The sequence below is a fragment of the Haemaphysalis longicornis genome, unplaced genomic scaffold (assembly GCF_048455015.1).
Source record: "Haemaphysalis longicornis isolate Haplotype H1 unplaced genomic scaffold, Haemaphysalis longicornis Haplotype H1 scaffold_166, whole genome shotgun sequence".
Taxonomy (NCBI): Eukaryota; Metazoa; Arthropoda; class Arachnida; order Ixodida; family Ixodidae; genus Haemaphysalis; species Haemaphysalis longicornis.
The window spans coordinates 387,843-413,996 of NW_027526272.1; the positions used below are offsets into that span (position 1 = coordinate 387,843).

Genomic DNA, 26,154 nt, shown 5'->3' on the forward strand with positions numbered 1-26,154 from the left:
GGTAGCCAGCAGAAGTCAGTGGAAGTCGTATCCAAGCCATTTGAAGCGCACAGCTCTTGCGCTTATTATCTGCACTGGGTCTCCTTTTGAGCTGTCAGAAATGGCTACAAGGGGACACTGGTCTCGAGGACAGGAAAGTTGCCAAAAAAAAAAAAAACGAATTTTTCATATTTTATTTGCGGTGTACAGGTCGCAAAGAATATACCTGCAAAATATTATAGCTGTAAGTGAAGTTTTTACAAACCCGTCGCCCTTTGAAGACGCCTAAATGACCATTTTCACCTGTTTCCGAGTTTTTTTTACCAATTTTTTTCCCATAGGGTTAACTGTCGGGTACAATATCTCGGAATGTAAGAATTGTATCATTTTTGTAGCATTTGGAAGCTTATCAGGGAAGCACGAAATATAGAATTTTTTGCAAGCATCAAAAGACTATGCGGTTTGTTTTACAAAAACATCGGCAATTAATCTCCTGACACTTAATAAGTTTACAGCATATGCAGAAACAATGCTAACATTACTGCTGTGGTGTAGTTGCGCTCCCTGGTACTTCTAGAGCACAAAGGGATAAAAAGTGTTCCGAGTATTTCATAGGTACCTAATGAAAAAAGTGCTTGAAACGGAATGGTATAACATGTTGCACTACTCTAAACTTACACCACATAGATGAACACTGATTGCATATTTGTGCTCAGGAAAGGACGTTAAAAGACATCTAATGTATAAATCTCAAGTACGTAGACTAAAAACAAACAGGAATATCCTCAATACCAGAGTCCCTTCAGAGTCACCAGAGTGCTGCAGGGTCTTGCTGTGCTAGTCACCTATAGATTAAGAAGGAAATGTTGGTGCAGTATTGCAAGACGTGCCAATCGTTTTTAAGGATTAAAAAATGTTGAGACAGAGCCTTTTTTTTTCCTGTTTGGAATGCGCTGGTCTTTTCGGTGCGTTGGTGTTGAGATTGTTGGTGCTTACACTGCCTAGTCTCATGATGGGAAAAAAAAGCACTGAATACTCGGAAGGTTGTATTTCTCTTGCCGAACCGAGTTACAACAGTTGCCGGGTGATTGTGTAACCTGAGAGGTGCTCTTGTGGTACCTTGAAAAATGTTTTTTTCTTTATTGGAGCTCTTGAATATGCTTGTAATGATGGTCCAGGTAGCAAAACAAGATCACTTGCGTTACGTCCCTGGTTGCGCACGTTAGCTCGTGATAGGGATGGTGCAAGAGTTGATGATTACAAGTGTGGTGAGAGGTATGTAATGACCTGCTCGGAGCTCTGGGTGATTCTGGTGGTAGAGTGCAGTCGAACCTCATTATAACGAACACTGATGTAGTGAATTATTGGCTATAGCGAACCAAATATGAAGTTTGGTTGGTCGCGCTTTATTTCAGTGACACTTATTCTTTTTGTAAACGAAAACGAAATCGCGAGAGCCATGTGCGATATCGGCTATACCGAAGAAATACTTGGTTTGCGCGAGGCTCGAAACTCGAAAGGTAGCTTTAAAAAGCAAAGGAAGGAAATTAGAAGACAGCAGTTTGTAAAACTACAGTCGAAAGGGTCCTTTTGTGTGCAGATATTGTGGAAAACTTTGTCCTGCAGTGCTGTGGACAGCTGCCAAACGAAGATCACATCTTTCCTCAAATAAATCAAAACGGAGGCCTGTTTTGACAAAGGACCCTTTTTCTGTTGTAATTTCACGTTGTTGTGTTTCGGTCTGTTTAGTTTGAAATGCCACAAGGAGACAGGCAAGGATCACCTTCCTTGTAGCATGTTCGAAGCCTAGAATAATGCGTTTTAAAGGTATCTGGGTTTTTTTGCACGGGCCAGATTGCCGATTTGTTAGAGCCAATTTCTGCCTCTGCTGTTACAATGAATAGTGGATATAACGGAACAAATTTACTGCCCCGACACGACTTCGTTGTAACGATGTTCGACTGTAGTTAGTTTCACGAGGTAGTTGCAACGAGATTCATTGAAGTTGAGGTCCCCCCCCCCTTTGTAGTACCATCTCCAAAGAAGCGTAAAAGCTTGCTCTAGACTGCTGGCCAAGTGTCTTGTAAAGTGGAACTTGTAAAACGGTATTGCAAATCGGTACTTAATGTTGATGAGGCAGTCTCTTTCTCTCTCTATCCTTTTTTTTTTTTGCCATCTGTACCACAATGCAAGTACCAATGGCCTGTCCTTTGTACCAATGGCAAGTGGGGGCAGATTTGTGGAAGTGGTGCATTCAGCAATGCTTGGCAGGCACACAACATGTGCTGATGAATCTATTCACTGAAGTCGTTTCCACTAAGTGGGAGGCCTATCAGTACAGTGCACATGTGTGAGGGTGATTTTTTTCCCGAGTGAGATGAGGTGATAATTGAGGCCTTCTTGAAAAAATGGCAACTGGCGCATTGGTGCACAAATCCCCCTCCTGTGTGGCAATCTGTGTGGAAATTACTATGTGGCTCCGTTACTCTTGAGAGCACGTCTTGGACTTGCACCCGGGTTTGTTTCGTGTGAGTTTACCCACTGCCTCGGGTGGAAGAGGGTAATACCACCATCACACGGCAAATCTAATGTCATTCAAAGTGAATGACATTAGCTGTTAATCTCATTCGGTTTGACCGTGCGGGTCTGCACGGCGACGTCATTTGGTAGTGAAAGCGATGACGATTAGCAAGCTCGCACAATTGCGAAATTGTAGTTCAAGTGTGTCCAGAATGTTTTCGTACGCAAGTTTTTTCCTTAAAACAAAATGAATAATTTTTCTATTTTAAAATTAAAAAGAAAAAAATCACCGTTTTACGTGACATAAGTGGACATCATAAGCCGAGACAAGTCCCCAAAAAATTCATATCAGGGTTGCGGACCAGATTTCTTTTCTTTTTCTTTTTTCTAAGGAGTTCTTTATCTTTCTTTACTTGAAAACAAATATGCAGGGGAAAATGTAAGTTTACTGACAGTTTTTAGAAACAGTGTGGTTTGGTTTATTGCTGAACTTTCTTGTGTAGTGCCGTAGTACCACTGCTGTCGAGGCTACTTATTTGGGCGCTGAATGAGCTTCCGAACCTCAGTAAGCCGCTAAGTGCTGTTCGCCTCAAATGTCATCCGGTATTCTCGTGTAGTGCCAAACTAATGACAATTAGAACTAATGACATTTGCTCTAAATGTCATTAGATCTGCCGTGTGAACGTGGTATAAGTTTTATGGATGCAATGTTGTCTGGGTGTACGTCTCTGCTCCCTCTGTGAGGGAACTTTACACTAGAGAGTGGAGTGCAGTGTTGTCAGCCCTCTGTTGTCGGTTGGGCGTGCTTTTGCAGACGGTGCAGAAGCGCGGTGCGGCCGTGATTGCGGCCCGCAAGCTGTCGAGTGCCATGTCAGCGGCCAAGGCGGCGGCTGACCACGTGCATGACTGGTGGCATGGCACCCCTGAGGTGAGGGCAGTGGGGCTGCTTGATTTCGGGCAGTTGCGTTGTCACGTTGAGAGTGAATGAAATTGCTCATGAAGATGAAATACAAGTCTTGGTACATGGCAGAAGACTGCGTTGTCCTGGTAGCTTAGTACCAAATCTGGCGCTAACTTAGCGCAAGTAGCGGAGATTGGCGTGTTGCCAGACCGGTGACGCGTTGGGGTAACAGAATACTCCGCAATACGCTCTGACAGTAACAACCTCGATCCGTGGCCATTGACTATGTGTACAAGAGTGCAGTGGTGTCATCCGTTGAGTGTGCCATGACTCGCAGGCCATCTGGTGTAAGGGAACGACACTACACAGATGGCACTTTCTGGCAACGTCTTTGTGATGTAACAGAATCTTGTTTGTGGGAACGGGAGCCACCCACCTAAGAGAATGTTGCTACGGGGGCGCCTGTCATTCCGTTTCATCGTATCACTGGAATACGACCGTTCAGTTATAACACACTGGCTGGCCCAAGTCTTACGTCACTCATGCCCACAAAGCATCAGTGTGGCGGGAAATTTGAAAACATTTTTTTTTGGGTGCCAGCTGGCTTTCTTCTGCCTACACTGAAATTTCAGAGGCCGAGATAGTAGTGACATAGTGCTGGTAATAGACTGGAAACCGGCGACATCGTAGCAACCGAGTGTCTGTTGGCTTCTGGATGTTTCGACGGATAGACAGTGCACCCGCGAGGGAAAGTGGTTCCGTGCAGTCACGTACTCCCGTTTGGCGGCCCGTTGTTTCTAATCGAGAGCCTCCCTCCTTCCCCTCGTACAACAGGGCGAGTGGGTGTCGATGGCGGTGATCAGCAACACATGGTACGGCTCCCCGGCGGACGTGATCTTCAGCTACCCGGTCAAGGTGGGCAAGGACCGGCGCTGGTCGGTGGTGGGAGACCTGCCCATGTCCGACTTCGCCAAGCAGAAGATCGAGCTGACTGGCAAGGAGCTGGTCCAGGAGCGTGACGACGCCCTGGCCGTGTGCAAGGACTGACGGGACGCGCCGTCCGCAGCCAAGCTCTGACCGACCACCTCTTTCCCTCTCTTCTTCCCTCTCTCTTTTTGGTCCTCGCCTCGTTGCCACGCCCGGTCGAGAGTTGCCGGGGAATGGCAGTGCGTAACCGTCCCGCTGTTTCGGGAAGCATAATAAAGACTGGAGCGTTCGAGTAGGTAACAAGTGGCCACTTGGTGGTGTTTATGCTCGGGTGGAAACTAGGACTAGGGTTCCTTCGTGTCCTGAGAGGTTTTTTTTTTTTCTTTTTTGTTTTCTTAAGACTCAACCAAGACGTGTTTCAACTGCACTGATAAGGACGTTTTCTTGGTGGACTAGTGATTGACAGTGCTTCCAGCTTACTCAGCTTCTGTAAAGGGTCAGACGTGTTGTCAGTACGTAATCGACCTATGCTTTTGACACGCACTTTTTCGTGTACACGGGAGAGAGTATTGGGACATCTTTTGTGTTCTCGGTGCTCTAGAAGCACCCAAAATGAACTCTTAGACACGTTTCGCAACTGAGTTTAAACGCTAACAACCACCGGTTCAGTCAGTAACATTCCCCTGGGTATGCAAGCGTGGCGGGGCAATGGGCGGGACCTTTTCTCTCTCTTTTTTTTTTTCGCTTCCCACACCTTTTTTTCCCCCAAACCTGTCCTGAAGTAGCAACATTAGGACCTTGTTTTCGTATTCCTTTAAAGTTTTCCGTGTTCAGAGAACACAAAAACCTCCCACTTTCAAAGACCTCTAACATGCAACGATCTAAACTCTGGGTGGAGCGTTTGTTGTGACACGCGGGCTCACCAATCTCTTTTCGTGTGCGAATAGAAAGTTAGGACTCTCGTAGTCTTGTGTAGTTGGTTCAGACTGCGTGTATTCAATGACTGGGTGCATGTGTAAAAACGAAATACCCCGGCCCCTCGACACGAGCTTCCACAGAGATTTGTCAAGGACAAAGGCTTTTATTTGTACAGGCTCTGTTGTACAAGGCACGAGTAAAACGCGTCTAGTGTTGCTACGAAACAAAACGATTGTTCTATCTGCGAATTGCAAACACATTGGAATTGCCCATTTCTAGAGATGCTGAGAAAATGTTTCAGCGTCCTCTCTCTCTCTCTCTTGGCTGTAGACGGCTCTGTATTGCAAGACAAATTGTTAATCTCGTAAAACGCTACTAATTGGGAGCTGGTGAACATTGTCTGCACTTACTAACAAAAACACGCTTTGTGTGCGAAATAATAGCCCATCATGTAGACTACAAGGTACATGCAGATGTGATAGTATGGCAGGTAAGCTAGGCTGTACGTTTTAACCTTGCCTTTTTTCAGTTGTGTCAACATTATACATGACGAGTATGCAATGTGAGAAATCAAAACGAAATTTTCTGGCGTCAAAATTGGCTACAACTGCGTCGATACATTACGAACAAACACCTAGCTAGCACAAAGCTAACCAAGACACCTGAGAGACATTAATTTGCAAAAAAACATTGCTGTTTGAAGATGCTGGTGTCAAAGACGACTCCCACCAAACTGCAGTTGCTACAAAGTACAAAAAGCCCTGCTCGAAATGCTGCCTTGACATGTTTCAGTTTACAAATAAAGCTTCACTTGGGTTGCTGGAAGAACAACGCCTCTGTGCCTTTTCCTTTGTTACATACTTTTTTCTTAACCTGGATTTCCTTCTTGTGAAAGTGGTGACATCGCAACAACACCCCTTGACACTGCTTCTACATGTTAAATGCTATGAACACTGCAGTTATCTATCGACATTACAGTACATTATAACAGATACAAATGCATTGCTTGATAAGGCTAATTCGTTCTCTGCTTGCCTCTTGCAATGTTGTCACTTTGTATAGGGTGGAGGCTCTTCTAAAAGAAGAGCACAAAAAAATTCAATTTTCGTTCAGTAGTAGTGTTAACCAATAAAACCAGTTCGGGACAGTTGTGCATATGGCAAGTTCACCGCGACACTGACTTAAAAACAAGCTCTGTCACCACAAGCTTGCACAACCAAGTTTGATGCTTTTACTCGCAACAAACTCTGCATTGAACATAAAAAACTGCCTAAAACGCTTTCTGCATAAAGGGTAAGAACACAAACACACAACTAAAAACTAAACACACCTTCCTCTCAACAAACTCTGTCTCAGGACTTGGGTTGTGTACAAATAAAAACAAACACTCTTAAGGGGAGTCCAGACTAAAAACAACATCAATGGTGGAAAAAAAAAAAAAAACTGCAAGACAATCTGATGAGAAGTGACCATAAATGCTTCAAAATGGGCTTGTGAGTGGGACTCTTGACCATAATTCCTCTTTGGGGCAAATCCCTTGTCCAGGACTGAATAAAAAATGTGATGTGTAAAGGATTCTCCTCGAATGGCAGTGTGTTGAAATGGCTGCGGTCTTTGCCAAGGCCGTCGTCAGCGCTTGAAGAAGGACGTGATCGGGTGCATGTTCAGCAGAGCTCGTTTAGCGCGGCTGCTCTTCTTGGCCTGCGAAAACAAGCGAACACCTGCTACAGCAAACTTCTCAACCACAACTGCCGCGCCAATGTACAGGAATTTTCAACGCAAACTGGGATACAAGGGTGATACTGCACACCTTGCAGTTGCGTGTGAAGAATTCTGCTGGAGATATGGCACACAGCACGCCCCAGCAAGTTGGCATGTTCTTGGGCATGAAGTGAAGCGGGCATGCAGACCAGTTGTTCACTATTCATTTCTGACAAGGACGTGGTTGCCTTTTCTTCTATTCAAGTTTTACAGCTCACTGCAGGGTCTGTGATGTCAGCAAAGGCATTCGTGAAAGCTTTGCTGATTAGTGGAGGTAGAAGTTAGAAAAAAATTATGTTGATTTCTCTGTCATAGGAACCGGTAAAACATGAGTGAAATGTGCAGCGAAATCTGTAGCTGAGCATGATTTGCGGGTGTGCGGGCTGTCTTGTGGGTTTGCTTGGCGAGTGACGTCCTGTGGGCGGGTCGCTTTGGCAAAGGTGTACTGGCGTCATTTCCGTGACAGATATAACGTCAGTGAAATCATGGTGTATCCCGGCATAAGACGCTTTCGTGTTAAAATATAAAACCCGAAAACGAACAACCCTAAGTATAACGTACTCTTTAGTACTAAAGGCTGCTTCTCCACAAGAAGACCCTGTGTGCAGGGGTGCACCCTTTACAGCCCCCTTGCTCTATTGTACTGCCGTCATTTCGGTGACGGATGTGACGTCAGTGAAATCTTTGTGTATCCGGGAATAAAACACTCGTGTTAACAAAAAGCCTGCTGCTGCTTCCCTCCATACTTGTGCAGCACACATTATAGTCTTGCACATCCCACTGTGAAACACTGATGAGTGCAAGCTTAGTCACCACAGTGCCAAGAGAGAAAGAAAAGACTATGCAACCTCACAGCCAGATTGGAACAATAGATAGGAAAGAACTGCGTTTTCACAGCTCTCCGAAAACGTGCTCATGCTAGTAACATTGCATACCTTGGTTACAAGAGATGTGTTTCCTGGGTTCCTTAAGTGTCTTTTGTAACGAGCTTTTACTGCATCTGTGGCCCCTGCGGCGACTGCTTGCTTGAACCGCTTTTGAAAGATTGCCGGAAAAATATGTCGAGACGAAGTTTCTTGACGCAAAACTTCAGCTGCCTCCTCCCCCGACCCTCTTCCAAGACATTTTTGAGCAGACCGTGTGCTTGACCGTCCGAGAGACCTCTCGCAACTTTCAGCCTCCAGACCGGTTTCCCAGACTCACAATCCCTATCATGCATCAGAGCTCACGGCAACAGACAAGGCCTACGTGTAGTAGAACAACATGTTTGTGCGGGAACATCGTCACCTGGACAGTCCTTGACTGCATTTTTTGGTCCCTTTTTGTCCACTTAGTCTATTCCAAGAGCAGGAGAGAATCCCCAGATACCTTCGAACTACCGCTCCTCGACGGCAGTTCCCCGCAAATCACCTTGATGACCTGTCAGCCTTTGTGAAGTACAGGCATCGAGCGACCCTACCAAACGTAATCTTCACCTTTACATCTCGCTCGTTAAGAGGCCGCCCAACTCAAGCCAAGCACGGCCACTTCAAAGAGAAACCCACACCGCTACACTCTCAACCAAGGTAGCCAAGACTCCTTTTCTTTCAACACCCCCCACTAAATTTTCTTAACCTCAAAAAAAAAAAAAAAAAAAAAAAAAGAGAGAGAGAGAGAGAGAGAGAGAGAGAGAGAGAGAGAGAGAGAGAGAGAGAGAGAGAGAGAGAGAGAAGAGCTTGTAGGGAAGGTGCTAAGCTGCAGTCTGCAGCAGACTTGCCCTCCAGGTACGAATGTGTCAATCATCCCTGGCCCCAACCAAAAGCACTGTGGTGAGCAACAGGTTTTGACCAACATGGGGAAAAAGAATGAGAATCACAGAGTGGACGGCATGAGACCACCTTCTTGCATGGCCACCTGCAACAGCCTTTGCTCGTGTCAACGTGTGCAACCCTGTGCAAGCTTTCATTGCAAAAACAATTCGCACACTGGCCTCACGTGTTGCATCTGAATCTCTGGCCTGTTTAATTACCAACACGCGTGCCGAAGAGATAACCAATGGCCAAGGTTCAACGAACTCTGCGTGCCTCATCTGTTTCAAGACAGGCCACACGGGATAGCAAGGCTTCAGTGGCGTATTTGTGGAGCACAGGACTGTACAAAAGCTCTTGAGACAAATATCTGTGTGAGCCTGCACATGCGACTGACACCTCTCTAAGCATCATTCCACATCTGCGTTTTTTTCCCTTTTTCATCTTGCATAGCGAGCTGGGCACAAATTCTCTCTCTCTCTCTCACTCTATGTTCGCATCAATCGCTTCAGCCCACACCACTGCAACTTGTCCCTCCAAAATAACACGCACGCTGTCATGAGTTACCAACTGCACGAGATCTGTACAATTTTTTTTCTTTTGTACCTGCTTGCTCACATCCCAGGCCCATCTCTTCCACGAATACCGTGACGTCACTCCAGGGCTGCCTGCGTTCATTTCCAATGAGCAACTGCTTCAGCGGTTTGGCGAGCCAGCACACCCTTGGACAAGGTTTTTGTTCAAGGCACCTCACACCACCCCGGAAATTCTGCCTTTGCACTCCAGTAAACTGGGGGATTGGCCACGCCCTTGAAGCCACATCACGTGGACCCCATGGCCCTGAACGGACATTGCTGTCGCCCCATCATCAGACACCATCGCAAACGCAGGAAGTAATTCATAAATCAGGCTCCTCTGGAGCCTCAGACCAGGCTTTTGCAGTACTGGATATTCGAAGCCTTGTGTGCCATTCACCCCAGCTGCCAAGGAAAGGGAACTGAGACTATGTCCTCTGCAAGGCTCACACGGTAGGCCATTACCAACGCTGCCCCCACCCCTTGTACCAACTGATACAGGTAAAAAGTGCTCCTCCTTTCATTCCACTACCTCCCTCCCTCACACAAACACCAAGCCTTGGTGTGACAGCAACAACAACTGAAACTTTGAAACAAACTAAGATGAGACAAAATAATCCGACTACACTCAAACCCTGCGATAACAAAGTCCCACGCGTACGGAATTCCCGCAGCAACAAAATATTTCCCAATGCCGGGCAAACCTCCATAGATACCCATGTATTTCACATCTCGTGGCAACGAAATGCTTTTGAAAAGCGATCCCGTGTTAACGAAATTCGCTGCAAGTCTGGTCGGCATTTTATCTACCCATTTGTGGGGAACAGTGTCCAGAAAGTGCTCAAATGCCATTTTTTTTCGGACTCAGTGCATAAACTACTGCCACAGTGCCCTTTCATGGCCGCTGCCATATTTGTTTACGAAAAAAACTGCAGCAGGCGGCCGTGGGGGCAGCCTCGCAGCGACACCACCAGGGGGCGACACATGGTGACTCGGCACGGCTTTGGCTTTGGCTATGCTAGCTGGCTACTGCTGAAGAGCACGCGTGCGTTCGTTGTGTGTACGGCAATTGGTATGTTTGCACTCAATGAGGTGCATCCGCCACCAGTCCAAAAGTGGAAGTTTTTATCGCGGCAAGATAAGGCAGCCAGCATTGCCCAAGTCAGTGTCCCAAGTGGAGGAAGGCAGGATAGCGGTGACGAGTTTGGAACCGCCCGCAGCTTGCTCTATCATTTTGAAAAGCAAGGCCGCCACTATATAATTGCTACAATGGTGCACGTGCGCGAAACAAAAGTGGCGGCCGTGGCCTTTACGGACGTCAACAAAGTGGTGCTCACTTGGTTTTGTGAACAGCACTGAAACAACGAGGTGCCACTGTCTGCCAAAGTTTGTCAACAGAAGAAGCTGGACTTCGCTTCCATGCTCGGACATACTCGGTGCTGAGGACCAAGGAGAAAAACGTGCAGCAAAGGCAAACCCGCCGGATGTTTTGAACGCGTTTGACACGATTCGGCCATTCTTAGGCGCCCACGACGACTAGCAGTGAACAACTTTGTGTAGTGCGAGAGCTGAGCTGTGAAGTTGCTGCAAAGACTTTTGGAAATAACTTTTCAGTTTGCAGACTATTTCCGCGTCGTTTACGTTTAGTTCCCATGGCAGAGAAATTCCCGCAAACGCAATTTTTTTGGCTTTCCCCAGCGGTTATGCTATTGCGGGGTTCGACTGTACTGTGAAACACACCTCCCCCCATCGCAACCGTCAAACACTCCTTATGTGCCCCTGTGCCGACGTATTCCCACTTTCCTCTATGTTGTCAACCACACAATCCACTCCTTTCCACAACCCTTCCCAACCAACACTCCACGTCTGGGCGGATCCACCACACCTAAATGCTCACTCCCACTCACACACGACACATCAACTGATCAACTGCGCAATCTTGTACAGCTTCGCGCGTTTGTTTTAACTTACATCTTTCATAAATACACGTTCCCACCACCTCCAGTGTGCACAGCACAGAAACGTCACGGCTTCCTCACAAAACCCTTCTTTGTAATGCCTTCACGTAGAATCATTCAGAGAAATGCTACCACGCGCAAATCTTCTTGACAGAGTTATGCAGAGTAGAAATGCGAAACCTGCTCCGAGGCTAGGATCAGAAAAGAACTGTCACAAGTGTTCACTCTTTTCTTCGTCAATGCCGGAAGTCAAGCAGGGCCACCAACTCAGCACTTTTACAATCAGGAAAGCCGTCAAAAACTATAAAAGGCACCACACCGCCCACTGAAAAAAAAAAAAAAAATCTCTACAAAATCTTCGCTCTACAAAAAAAGGGTGACTGGCAAAGTCGGGCACGGTCCAAACAGCGCACAAAACAAAACAAAACATACGTTTGCGATTTGCGACTCAGCTTATATCCTAGCTATTCAGCTGAATGAAATGTCGAAGGACTCTACTTTTATTCCAGTGGACAAACATGGAGCTCTCCGTCTGCCGCCTGCGTCGTAGCCATCTTGCTCTCTGTGTAACACAACCACCCAAACCGCTCGTCCATGGAGGACAGCAGTCAGGTCGCATTTGGGCTGTGAAATGTCCGTTTAAATCTCTCGCCAGCACAACAGGCACACCATCTTTGCATGAAGCCTAGCAACGCATTCACACCTCACCCCCACTTGCGAACACATAAACCGGCAGCAGGTGACACATGTCACTAAAATCACTAAAACTTCACCCAGGAAGGCCTTCAAGAAGGTGACTCAAAACACAAGCTCTGGAGACAAAAAACTTCCATTCTGCACAATTTTGCACATGGACACGAAATGTGGCAACAGACATTAACAGCTTCGCTGCAAAAAGTTTCCAACCGCTTCTGAAAAGGAAGTAAAAAAAGAGGACAATTGATACGGAGAATCTCATCCAACTCAGCTTCCCTGCAACGTCAAAAATGTGAATTGCAAAACGTACCCCCTTAACAACCCAGCAGTGAATACAATGTCATCCCCACCTTTCTGTGCTACGATTGCACAAGAACAGGGACGAAGACTAAAGCGAGACGACACGACAGAGCGCTCTGTGTTGTGTCACGACGTGATACTTGACACAGAGCGCTCTAAAGCGAGACGACACAACAGAGCGCTCTGTGTTGTATCACGACGCGATACTTGACACAGAGCGCTCTAAAGCACGACGACATGACACAGATCACTCTGCGACTCTGCACGCTGTGTCTTGTCGTCTCGCTTTAGTTTTCGTCTTCTTTTTTGCGCAATTGAAGTACACCATGGATTCCCAACGCGCCCAAACCTACAGCCAACTAATCCTCACCTTGTCAGTGCTGGCGCCCTGCTTGCGGAAGAGCCTCGCCATGGCCTTGTGCTGCTTACGGCCGCGCACTGCGCTCAGAGCCGTCACCAACTCGGTCACCGCCGGACGCGGTGGAGTCTCCAGCTTCTGCACGGGCAGGTTCTCCGAGTTGCAGCCCAACAGCTCTGTCACCGTGGTGGAGGCAGCAAGGCAGCCACCCTCCTCTGTGCCACCGCCGTCCACCAAGGCCTTGCTGGTGGCCAGGGCTTCCAGGCGGGGGAGGAGGCGGCGCTGCGTCACGTTCACCGCGTTGTCGGCCTTGCGCGGGGAGAGGAGGGCGGAAGTGGCAAGAGGAGACGGTCCCTCGGCAGATGTGCTCGAGGACTTGGGGGTGGCGTTGGTCTGGCTGCTGCGTGCCTGCGAGGGAAGGAGGCAAAGAACAACATTTCGAGAAATCAGTCTTTCCCGTTTATGGGGCCATGAAGATGACAAACATCCCTATCCACTCTGAAACAACTACCCTTTGGTACACAAGGGGGGGTGTTTTGGTGTTGGAACAGCCCCGAAATTTTCTGAGCATCACACACCTCCCTCTGTCCCCTCTGCATTTCAGCCTTTCTTTCGTCCACACCATATCCCGCATCGCCATACTAATATTGTTACGCAAATATTACACGCCAGGAGTTATTACAACCGCACATGCATCAGCTGCGGAGTTAGACAAAGAAGAAAACAAGGGTGCACTCCGGTTTCAAGGCGACATTGGTCACCTTGGAACCGCTTTGGCATTTTTGGGTCGCTGGCCAAACACCCTGTGCCTCCAGCAAATAAATCCGTCTCATAACAATATCTAAAAACAAGTTAAGGAAATTAGACAACAAAATGAGGTGATGTTTGCGCACAGACTATCTTTCCTTATGGTTCCTTTTTTTTTGCCAGCGGTGTATAACACCCCACAAAGAATATTTCTAACTAAGCCACTGCCTTGGTGACTACTCACCCAGTGCCATTACAGCCACGAGACTTCTTCTGTAACCATAAACACACAAGAAACACTGACGGACTTTCGCATATCTACCAACCTGGGGACCTTGAAAATCGGGAGACTGGGAGCGGGAAAAAAAAAAAGTTTTTTTTCTTTTTTTTTTTCAGCATACATTGCCTGTCTAGCCTGTGAGATCAGCCTTGATTTCAAGGCCACAGTCTGAAAACCAAGCAAAATCAGAATGACATTGCCGTTGATGAGGAAATTATCCACGTTCCCCTCCTTCTCAGCGACACGAACAAAGCTCCGGTGCCTCTTTGTTGCCAAATGCAGTTTTACATCACTTTTCCTGCCATGCGCCGCGCTCACTTTGCATGCACAAGTCGTGCAAAATTGAAAGTGCTTGACTTTCGGGGGTGGCTCAAAACACAGAAAAGCTGTAGTAAAAGGCCTCAATGAAGAAAAACTGCAAATACTTCTTCTTCAGCTTCAACAATGCCATGTAGTCAACGGAGCTATAAAAAAAAAGCTGTACACGCTCACTGAACTCAAACGGCGTGGATATGACTTCTGCTGACTTCAGCTGACTACCTAACCCATGATGGCAATTACAACGCAAGGATGTTGCTTGACGTGAATTTTTCATTTTTCTCCCATGGTGCAGTTGGGGCAATTTTTCGGGAGATTTACGACCGTTCCCGTAGAATAGGGAGGATAGGTAAAAAATTGGGAGAGTTGGCAGGTATTCTTTCGATTTAGCCACTACAGTGATGTAACATGGGCCAGGAGGACTCAAGTGATGCAATAAAGTGGAACTACAGGTTCCACTACGATCCCCCAGCCATGTTTCTTAGTGGCGGCTTGGGTCCGTGGCCGCAAATCGCACAAGCAAGGTTTTACTGCGTCACACAGAAGTTGCCCCGAACGTGTCTGCGGAGTCGGCACTCCTTCACCCGTTTTCGTTAACATCTTGATTATTTGGAGGAAGTTTGCAATAAAGTCAGCACCAACACTATCAGAACAGAGCAGCAGTCTTTCTAATGAACCCAACTTGGGTTCCGTCTTCGTAGCCCTCTTATTTAAAGGAGTACTGACACGAAATTTTTATGTTACGTTTTTTTCGCTGCTATGCGTGCCTACCAGCCCACTAATCATAGAATGACAGATTAGACGGTCGAGCGCAGCGCAAACATTCATTTACGGCGTCGTTTATTCGTGCCAGTTTCGGTTCCGACAAAAAAACGCCGAGCGGCTGCCATGACAGCATGTATCACATGGCGTTACCATTCTTGCCATATCGCTGCCTCTCTGGAAGCGCGCGCGAGCGAGTGCACGCACGCGCCCAGACCGGCCGAGGTCTTCGCCGTCCCTACAGACCCGGGCAGCATGACGTCAGTCCCAGAACCATGACGTGTACACACGCCCGAGCAGCGCGCGCCAACCACAGCCAGCACGTCGGCTTCGTCTCGCCTACCTATCCCTTTATCACTCCCTTTCTCCTCTCTAATCTTTATATACCCCCCCCCCCCCCTATACCCCCCCGCACTGGGTTGTATGCAGGTGAGCCCCCAGCTGGGCTCAATAATATCCCCAGTGCATCTCCTTTCCTTTTCTCTTGAACCACTTAGTAGTAGTAGTAGCTTCGTCACGGGAGCCCCGACGTCGGCAGTTTGGGGCACGTAGCAATGATGTCACGTCGGCCCGCTCTGGGCTTTCTCGTGCGGGCGACGATTAAAATGGATTTTAAATGTTTCGCTGAACGGTTGCTGTTGAAACTTGCTGGGAGATATCTGCTGATAAAAAGGAAGCGTTCTACATAGTTATCACAGCTTTGAAATTTCGTGTCAGTACTCCTTTACCAGTGAGACTCAGAGTCCCTTCGGCCAAGCAAAATCACCTTCCCCCCCGGTTCCCGCCCTCACAGCTCACCTCAGGGCCTAGCAGCCGGCGCTTGGAGGGTGGCGTCAGCCAGTCGGCCATGGACAGCGACCGGGTGGGCGTCTGCACCTGGTGGTAGGGCTTGCCACCGCTGCCCCCCGAGGCCCTCGACACAGAGGACGCTGCGCCGCTCTTACGGCCGGGGGTCTTCTGCTCCGGGACCTCTGCAAGGCCGAACACCGCAACAATGCAGCCATGCCCCCAACCATGCCTTCCGTGTTGTTTGCCCGCCTTATGTGTGTCTAAAGCGAAGCGCGCATTTCCTTCTTTCTTTTATACGCCGCCAGGCAGTTTGACTTCGTAGGGAAATGGTGCTGCTTGGCGGTCACTTTCCAACACTGCACTTAAATGTTCTCGATTTAAATCGATGTTACCGGTAACGAGAGCGTTCTAGATAATTGCGTGTTAAGCGATCGCGGTGGCATTCAGTTTGCCAATGATTGCCTGCACACGTCATTTCACTGACTGCCTCTTGATATTAACGTTTGTGTCAATAAATAAGGTTTCAGAGTATACCGGCACTCTCTTCTATTGTTCCATGCCGCCACGCCACCATTATGTCATTCATGCGCTTTCATTCGGTCAATTCTGGCAGTCCTAGCTTGTCCTCTCTGCTGTGTGGCTAATATCGACACTGACGTTCAGATCATGAATTTAGTGTCACCAAATGATAGAGGCTGAACGTATTCTTTACAGTGGGTGTGAACGGCACCGTAGCAGCGTTGTTTACAACCAACCCAGCGAAAGTTAGCGGTGAGGCCACAGAAGTGTGGCAATCTGGCAACACCGGTACAAACCAAAATGGCCACCGTTGCTCACTTGCACACCTCACTGGCAGTAATCTAATACCTTATTTAGTGACACTAGTTAGTGTATTGTTGAAGTTTTTCATGGAGCACCACTCAGCGTCTACAAACTATTCCTTCAACCATCGTCCTACATTGTCCTTCACTATGTGACAACATGAACCGTCTTCCTTGCATCCCACGTACCAACAGGTTCCTTAAGGGGGCAGTTGGGTCTTTGGAGCCGAAAAACGGTAAAAAAAAGCGTTTTCTCAAAAATGGCATTTTTGGCCTCCACAGCCATTTTTCTATCAGTCTGTAAATTTCCTCATCAAAAGGCACCATATTTTGTTGTTATTATATTATAATAGCATTTTAAAGTGCACTCTAGAGCTCAGTTTGCGCAGACATTGATGGTGAAACGGCACTTTTCTTGCAATGCAAAGCTAGCATTTCATCCTCAGATATCTTGGCACCCAGAGCAGGTACAACTTTAATTCTGTTTGCTTCTGATACCGAAATGTGTGGGGAATACAATGTTGGAAACAAATTTTTTAATGGAGGCTTTGGAAAATTATTATTGTGTTCAATTGGCACCACCTGCCAGCCATTTCTGGCAGAGCGCGGGAGAAGCGAAGTTCCCTGTGTTGTACAACGACCAAAAATAGCTGAATCAAAAAAGTTCTTCCTATGTTGTATTCTTTAGTCATTTGTCTGCCTAGCCATGTGGTAATTGCCATTCTGTATGGAGTGGTTATTTTGTAACTGTGACTCAAAATAATGGCAACTAATCATTAACTAACTCAAAATATAATCAACTTGCAAAAAATCTAATGGCAGATTTGAAATCAGCACAAAAAGCTCTATAACGCAGTGCAGTTTCAATTGGTAAGTAAATAAAAAAAAATAGCTGTAAGACCAGTCTGCCCCCTTAAAGGCGGGACACTGCTCTTAAAAAAACTTCTTAAAATTCAAAGTGAATTCTGTGAAACTTGTCAGCCTTGGTGCCTTTTTCCTACTAATTTCAAATATGCCAATATTTTTCCAGTTGATGAAAAACTGTGCTGTATTTTTGGTGAAAAACTGTCCTATGGATTGTTATCAGCGCTGAATTTAAAAGCGGAGATCAGATATCTGCCGCGATGCTAAGCCTACGCTGACCGGCAGCGGAGGTTCGGCGCTCCGACCCAGCACTGCCGGTACCGCGGTGCGGCAAGCGGCCGAAAGATGGCGCCACCCGCGCGCTAGAATCAAAACAGACTGTGTATATATATGTTCTGTTTTTTCAATAAAACTTCAGTTGTGAGACTGCGCTCGTCCGTGTCCTTTCTTGTTGTCTTTCGCGCAGTTAAATTTTGAATATGAACGACTTCCAACTCGCCCAGCTGTCTCTCATTCTAATCAAAACAGGCCACGGCAGATGTCTTGGTGACCGATCGCACAAACGGCAATTATCACCAAAATGAAGTTTCACATGCAAAAAAAGGGGATGATAGTGTGGTGAAAAGTTGTGTTAGTGATAGTCCTTTGCAGTTGTACAGATAGCGGCGATCTGTCACGATGCTAAGGCTAAAGTTCCGAACACCAGAGCAACGCAAGACGGTTGCGGAGCTAGTGGGGATGCCCCTCTTCTAAAATTCGCCTCGCGCGAGCACATTGCATTAGGGTTCCCCTAACTTCTTGAAGGTCCCCAACGCCGGCTTCCCATATTCTAAAGCTGCCTAATCATTTCCACTCCGCTTTTACTGCAGCTCCTTCGTCAACTTCGACCTCTGCGGGTCGCAGCCATCCAAGAAGTGCCTGCTCGCTGGCTTCCGCAACGAATTCTTGCGGCGGCCACCGCCGCACACGAACCCAGCCAATGTTTCGCGCTGCGCGTCGTCACGTGGAAAATCATGCATCTTGGCATTGTCCGTCGATTTGCTCGGACAGGCTTCCACTGAGCAGTACTTTGCATTCCGCGAACTTGCCTTAGCACAACTTTGGCGAGCTCGGCAACGCGCACAGGCCGCTCAGATAAGACACCGCGCAGTTTTCGGCACCAGTGCAAGTGAACATCATGTGCCGGCCACGAACTGAAGAGCAAAGACTTTGAACACGCAAAGTGCGCAAAGTTTACAAGCATTGCTCACAGAGGCTCACATCCACGCCTCCTTCTGAAAACGAAGACCACCAACAAAAGCAGCGCAGGCTATCGCTTCCGGTTCTGAAAACGACTATATGACATCACCCAAAACTGGCGTTTCCGGTTCCCAAAACGATTATATGACATCACCCAGAACCGGCCAGATGCACCGGAAAATATTTGGTCACGTCGATAGCCATTTCGCTAGTGCTGCCGATTTGTGGTAGCTCGTGGCCGGAACAATTAAAATCGATTTTCGATGCGACTTTGGCCTCGGATTGCTGCAAAAATTTCTGTGAGGCATCTGTACAAACTACTGAAGCCAATTACAGTGGAATCTCGGTGATACGAATTCGGTTGATACGAATTTCGTTGTGATACGAATTTTCGAAATTCCCCGGCCAAAATGCATTGTGTGCAATGTAAAAAAATTCGGATGATCCGTACGCATTTATCACTCCGGTGCAGGTGATACGAACGCGCGAGCAGACGACTACGGCGTGGACGGGAGGCGGGAGTGTTGGTGCGGCCGTGCAGCCTTGGTTGTGCGCCGTTGTGCGCGGGCACAAAAGCATTAGTCCTCCCCGTTGACGGTAATCCTCCTCGTGGGGAGGTGCTGTTCCGAACGAACCGAACGTTTCGCCCTCTCGACGCCTGTTCTTTCTCCCTCCCTTCTTTTATCTCCCGCTGCAATCTCTTCTCTCTGTACCTTTCGTTTCTGCTAGCTGCAGCTCGGGTGCCTCTAGCTTCCTTTTTTTTTTTTTTGGTATTATACTTCTTGAATAAACCGCGGCAATCAAGTGTTCCCTCATTTCTGACGGCGAATACCCTCGCCATTTTGCCTTCTCCACATTCCTCGCTTCCGTCTATGCCCCGCGCTCTACCTATCCTGTTGTCGCGTCGTCGTGTTGCCTGCGCCACTTGCGCGTCAATTATGTTGAAGCGTGAACCGTATGGTGCGTTTTCTGCTCACGAAAACACGCCGCAGGCGCGCTGACGCCGCCGCGAATACCACCCGCATGCTGAGCACAGCGGCAACATGGCGGCGTCACCAGCCGCAAAGTGGTGCAGGTAGCTTGGCCGACCGCTTCTGATCGCTCTTTAAGATGCCACTTAAGAAACAAATGAAGTCGCTTGTAAAGTGAAGGAGCTGATAATGCGGGCGAAAACGACACTACAAAGCATCGTCCGCGCGGTCAGGGAAAGCGCCGATCAAATAGCCACCACCGTGGTAAGCCTAAACATCTCCGGCGGGGCCAGCGGGCTGTCCGGGGCGCTTTCAAACTGCCGCCGTGAAAAGCGCGCCTCCCCAATGGAGCAAGTTGGCAAGCTACCCCCACTGCCACGCGCGTCGCGCATCATTTTCCGAGCGAGGTAGAATCTGACGCAGGGGCGAAATCGTCGACGCAGGCGTGAAAATAACGCACGCGCAACGCCGACGCGCACGAATTGCATGCGGTTCACACTTGAGTTGGTGTGTGTGCGTCGCGTCGGCGATGAGAGCGCGTTCTTTTGAAATTGACGCCCGTGTCGACGATTTCGCCCCTGTGTCGCCTGTGTTAAAGGAGTACTGACACGAAATTTTTATGTTACGTTTTTTTCGCTGCTATGCGTGCCTACCAGCCCACTAATCATAGAATGACAGATTAGACGGTCGAGCGCAGCGTAAACATTCATTTACGGCATCGTTTATTCGTGTCAGTTTCGGTTTCGACAAAAAAACGCCGAGCGGCCGCCATGACAGCATGTATCACATGGCGTCACCATTCTTGTCGTATCGCTGCCTCTCTGGAAGCGCGCGCGAGCGAGCGCACGCGCGCGCCCAGACCGGCCGAGGTCTTCACCGTCCCCACAGGCCCGGGCAGCATGACGTCAGTCCCAAAACCATGACGTGTACACACGCCCGAGCAGCGCGCGCCAACCACAGCCAGCGCGTCGGCTTCGTCACGGGAGCCCCGGCGTCGACAGTTTGGGGCACGTAGCAGATGATGTCACGTCGACCCGCTCTGGCCTTTCTCGTGCGGGCGAAGAATAAAATGGATTTTAAATGTTTCGCTGAACGGTTGCTGTTGAAACTTGCTGGGAGATATCTCCTGATAAAAAGAAAGCGTTTTACATAGTTATCTCAGCTTTGAAATTTCGTGTCAGTACTCCTTTAAGGTCTCTTTCAGCCTGTGTCAGACTCTACCTCGCTCGGAAAATGATGCGCGGCAGTGGGAGGAGCATGCCGACTTGTGCCAATGGGGAGGTGCGCTCTTCACGGCGGCAGTTTGAAAACGCGCGCAGCAGCTGGCTGGGCCACCTCCGCGACGGATATTTGGCGCGGATGATATTTTATAGTGCAGTTTTCTCCAACACTATCAGCTCCTTTTTGCCGCATGAGCAAGTTAGTTTACATCTTGAGCTGCGTTTTAACAAAAGGTTAGAAGCGGTCGCTGAAGCTACCTGCACCTCTTCACGGCAAGAGCCGACGCCATGCTGCCGCCGCCTGCCGCATGCGCGGCACATTTCCATTTTTTCCCGTTTTCTGATGATACGAATTTTCGGGTGATACGAATATTTTTGCCGCCCCTTGAGATTCGTATGACCGGGATTCCACTGTATATCATTTTCTAGGCGTCAAAATGTGGTGTCAGTACTCCTCTAAGGCTGAAGAACAGAGTTGTATTTTGTTTTCATGACTCCTTTGACCCTTTCTTGCATTACAGGCATTGCTATCATGACAGTGCACAACAAAAAGAAAAAAATCACACATCTCCAAGCCGTGAACGATGCCGAGGGTGCGAAGCACTGGGCCGGTAGTTGTGTATTGCCTATGTGATGAGCGGCATCGTCTGTGCGTGCTGATGCACTCCGAGTTTTAAATGAGTATGAGGTGCAGTAAATGCACTGTAAATGACAAGCGCCACACGAAAGACAATTCGCTTCCCAGTACTTCACACCCTCGGCATCGTTTGTGGCGTGGAGATGTGCGATTTCATTGGCCCGAATTGACACGAATTATCGCGCATTAAATGCAATAATGAAAGGACAAACGTGTGTGCAGTGTATATATACAGTGTTTTATTGATAGTACTGGTGGTACGTTATGACGCGTTCCGAATTGCGTTTCCCCTTCACGATCACTGCCTCGTGATTGGTGAAGTGCAGAGACAGCGGTTCTTCGAGCGGGGCTAGATTGCTGTTAGCATAGACGAGGTATATGCACATTCCCCCCATGGTCGTCGGTCGATTCCCGAACGCGCTTATTTACGCATTCAACCGCAGTGCCCTCTCGTGAAGCTCGCTGTAGTCACTGTTGTTTCAACTGTAATTGCAACTGCTCCTTTTCCGCAAATTATCGGTGGCAGTTTGTGGTTTTTGCTTTGTTTTTGCGTTTTGCACCCTTTGAAATTCGCGCTCTTTGCTACTGCAGTTGCCGGCGCTCTCCCCAGATGGCGCGCCGATGGTACTACAGTGTGCACCGCTCTCGATAGACGGCTTACAATGCTGTGCGCACGGACAACTCCAGACAACAGCGCGGACACTGCGAGGTCCTAAAGTGCTTTGCACTTAATAATACTAGCCCATAACAGTAGTAATAATAGGAGAGGCCTTGGTCCTGGGCACAACGAGGCTGATGATGATGAGCCTGTCCCCGACGCACCCCTCCTCAACACATGCACAGGCCAGACACTGGAGACACACACACACACACACCCACCTGTGACGGCCACAAACGCCTCAGCACGTGCGGAGAACGAGGCCCCGCGTTCCCTCTCCCTTCCATCATCCTCGGCTCCGGCCGCGTCCCAGAGGAGCACGCGGTTGTCGTCCCCACAGGTGCTCAGCTGGACAAAAAACGGAAGCACAGAACAGCACAACCGTATTATTGAAGCGAAAGCTTGCTTACTGGGAACAATGGCGTCCTGTCAAAAGACGAAAGCAAAAGACAAAAGCTGACTAATACCCCTGCTACACTAGCGTCCGAATGTCATTTGAACCAAATGTCATTTGACTCAAATGTTGTGCTGCTACACTACAATATGAAATGCCATTCGGCTCAACTGACATTCGAGCCAAATGAGCACCGAGAGAGATGTTCGGGATTTCAAATGCCATTTCTAGCTCTCTCGCACGCAGCGTCTTCGATCGGCAATAAAAAAATAGAATACTTCCCTACGTAAAACAAACAAAATATTTTTGTTTGAGGAACTTTATTCACTGTTCATTTACTTAAAATACGAAACCAACATATTTAATTTTCGTACTCTCAAAACCACTGGGCCAGTTGCAATAAATAAATAAATAAATAAATAAAACTACGAAAAAAGCCGCCACATTAGAGTAAAAACTGGCGTCTCTTCTAATTTTGATATCATTTTACTGCCTTAAACTGCTCCTTAATTTGACTGTTGAATTATTGTGCGAGAACGGAACGGGGCAACAACAGTGCCACTACAGCACGGTGAGCGAATGCTAAAGCTTTCAAATGCCATCAAAATTGTAGTGTAGCACGGCCGATTCTGAATGGCATTCGAAGCACCCCATTTGAGTCAAATGACATTTGGTTCAAATGACATTTGGAACCTAGGGTAGCCGGGGTATAATACCCGTGCCACATGTGCACAAAAAATGACATTAAGGGCTTAACATCTTAAAAACACCGAATGACATTATTTGGGCGGTCCGTGCTACACGCCGAAACGCAAAGCCATTAAATGTGTTGGGCATGGTGGTGATAATGCCCAAAAAGAGCAATGCACTCACATTTTAGAAGTGTCTTAGAAGGGTCGAAAATGATTTTTGTGAAAGAAAACATTATACGAAATAGTGTTATCTAAAAAATGGTGCGAGTCGTTTCTGAAAGTGCCTTCAGCAGCTGCCATCGCCTGCCAGCGGTCACCAAGTCCAAAAAATTCAAAACGACGAGTAGCATGACGTTCTTGTTTTTTTGCCACTGTTTTAGTGCAATTCCTCTTCTTTAGAACTTCGCCACCAAAAGGGCACAAAAAGTCGTCTTATTTTGAAGTTCAGCTGCGTTCCGCATCAACACTCCGGTGCTGAGAGTTTCGCTGGTCTCATTTGGTGCCCATTGCGTTCGAGAGTAGGCAGATTTAAGGCGTTCGTGCAGGCAAATGAGTTGTGCGGAACTCTTTAAACCAAAAATGATATTAGAGTAAATGGCATTAGATTTCTTGCGTGCAGCAGCGAATTAATGGTGTTAAAACGTAAGGCATTACACATTTAATGCCATTTTTCGGGTACGTGTGTCACGGGTACCGTATTTTCTCGCGTATAACCTGCACCAAAAATGCAAAAATTTCAGTGGCAAAGTAGACAGCACACCCCAACAACGGAATTTTATTAGTGAATTGTGACTTTCGCCTTGCAGTCAGTGTATACCACTTGCTAAACACACGCTTTTTCTGTCTACGTAGTATGTGACGTGTTGCTTGCGCAGTAGCTTTGGAGCAGCCTTTCCTGTATCAAATCTGCGGGCAATACACGAGAGTTCTTTTTTTTTTTTCTCCGGTGGCCTGAAAGTGTGGGTGCGGATTATACGCAGGGGCGGGTTATAGGCGCGAAAATACGGTATAATCTATTCAAACCATTAATGAAAAACAGTTCCACCCGCTATTACCGCATAAAAAATAATGGGAAAGAGAAAAAAATCGAAAAGGTGGTGGCTTTGCAGTAAGGTGGATGGGTGGGTGGTGTTCTTATCGTGCACTCACCCTGGCAGGGTGCCAGTGGTCCCAGGCGAGTGCCGTCACCTCCTTGCTGTGGCCCACCAGCTTCAGCTTGGGCCACCCGGGTGAGCGCACCTGGTGGCGGGGGGACAAGAGAAACAACACCGCCAAAGTCGTCACCCTTTGCAACCGTGCTCCCAGCCCACTTGTTTCACCCCTCGAGATTGTAGAGCGCAGCCGAGTGAATTGCGCCCCCCAACGCATCACCAGATGTCATTCCAACTGAAGTAGTTAGCGAAGGGTGACTTCGAGCCCCTAATTAGCGTGTGGGTGAACTAGTACGGCGGAAATATGACAGCATCCAATGCTATTTTTTTTTAAAAAACAATTTTGATGAAACTGAACAGCTTTACGGAGTTTCTTGAGCTGATTTCAAATCTTCCATTAGATTATTTTGCAAGTTGATTACTTTTTGAGATAATTAATGATTAGTGGCCATTATTTAGGTTCACAGTTGGAAAATAACCAGTCCATACAGAATGGCAATTGCATACAGAATGACGACTAAAGAATACAACATTGGAAGAACTTGTTCGATTTAGCTATTTTTGGCCGTTTTAGAACACACAGAACTTCACTTCTCTTGTGATCTGCCAGAAATGGCTCACAGGTGGTGTCAATTAAACACAATAAATTTCCAAAGCCTCCACTAGAAAAATTTGTTTCCAACATTGCATTCTCCACACATTTAGGTATCGGAAGCAAATAAAAAAAAAATTCTCATTACAGTCGTTCCTGCTCTGGGTGCCGTGATATCTGTCAGCAAACAGTAGCTTCGTGTTGCAAGAAAAGTGCCATTTTGCCATCAAATTCTCCGCAAAGCGTGCTGTATAGTGCACTTTTTAAAATGCTGTTTGCAATAAAATACAGTCCCCTTCGATGACAAAATTTGAAGACATCGAAAAATGACCGTGGATGCCGAAAATGCAGTTTTTGTACCGTTTTTCGGCCTCAAAGACCCATCTAACGTGTTAAAGACAGCTCCCCCCCTTACCTGCCAGATGTAGGCGGCCGTGTCTGTGGATCCGCTGGCCAAGAAGCAGCCGTCGGGGCTGAGGGCCAGCTTGACATAGAAGCTGTGTGCGCTGTGGCCACGGTACACAGTGGGGCCCACTGCACAAAAAGGAGGGGGGGGGGGGGAACGGGAGGCATTGGCATGTGACCAACGACACCTCCAAACAAGTGCACAGTTATAAGGTATGCTGATGCGTTGGTGAACTGATGCACTAACGACATTACTAAAGCAAAATCTTTGTTAGAGGGAACGGTGGCATCCCATCAAAAAAGAATAATGCAGCCCCCCTTCCCCCCTTCATAAATTTGGCTAGCCCACTGAAAAGCTCTGAAAAGATCTCTGCATGATACACGGCGCATGCGTGAAACCAAGCTGCTCCTACTGTGCCCAAACGCTTACTGCAAAATTGAGAAAAAGGGAGTGGTTCTAGACAAGACAATAGTGCACGCATTGATCACGAAGGAGTGCAGTAGTACTACACCTTTAGCTCATAAGCCACGCATTGGCATACATTTAGCTCCTCCGTAGTAGATGCATTTACTTAACGCACGAAAAATCGTCGCACGGGATCTTTCTTCGTTTGCGATTTGAATCTCTGAAGGTGTGACGCTTGACTGGACGCACTTTCACCCAAGGTGGCACGCACTTTTGACACACTTCTGAAAGGAGAAAGCTTTCGTGCTCCTCTGGACTTGCTCCACCAAGGGGTGGTACACTTTTTCACGTGCGGTCTGCACCACACATAGGCATTTTGTGGCTACCCTTGTGGTGCAAAAGCGGATGCGAAATGGAATGTAATGCTCCAGCGCCTGACCAGAACGACCGAACAAGTTGTGCACATGATTTGTAGAGTCGCAAATACATAGACACCGGGGCATGAAAGAAGACGATACCATCCGTCTT

At 47.7% G+C, this 26,154-nt stretch overlaps 2 protein-coding genes across 2 annotated transcripts in view; one reads left to right on the plus strand and one right to left on the minus strand.

Annotated features, from left to right (window-relative positions):
* Positions 1 to 6,076, plus strand: part of LOC144166287 (malate dehydrogenase, cytoplasmic-like) — a 27,827-nt gene extending 21,751 nt beyond the window's left edge. The window contains exons 7-8 of the mRNA XM_077695823.1: positions 3,314 to 3,427; positions 4,235 to 6,076. Of these exons, the coding sequence (XP_077551949.1) occupies positions 3,314 to 3,427; positions 4,235 to 4,447 (327 nt within the window). The 3' untranslated portion in view covers positions 4,448 to 6,076. The remainder of the gene's footprint in view (positions 1 to 3,313; positions 3,428 to 4,234) is intronic.
* Positions 5,689 to 26,154, minus strand: part of LOC144166291 (denticleless protein homolog) — a 42,782-nt gene continuing 22,316 nt past the window's right edge. The window contains exons 12-17 of the mRNA XM_077695827.1: positions 25,231 to 25,408; positions 24,222 to 24,311; positions 22,208 to 22,334; positions 15,586 to 15,758; positions 12,693 to 13,088; positions 5,689 to 6,946 (exon numbers count right to left, since the gene is read on the minus strand). Coding sequence (XP_077551953.1) covers positions 6,875 to 6,946; positions 12,693 to 13,088; positions 15,586 to 15,758; positions 22,208 to 22,334; positions 24,222 to 24,311; positions 25,231 to 25,408 — 1,036 coding nt within the window. The 3' untranslated portion in view covers positions 5,689 to 6,874. The remainder of the gene's footprint in view (positions 6,947 to 12,692; positions 13,089 to 15,585; positions 15,759 to 22,207; positions 22,335 to 24,221; positions 24,312 to 25,230; positions 25,409 to 26,154) is intronic.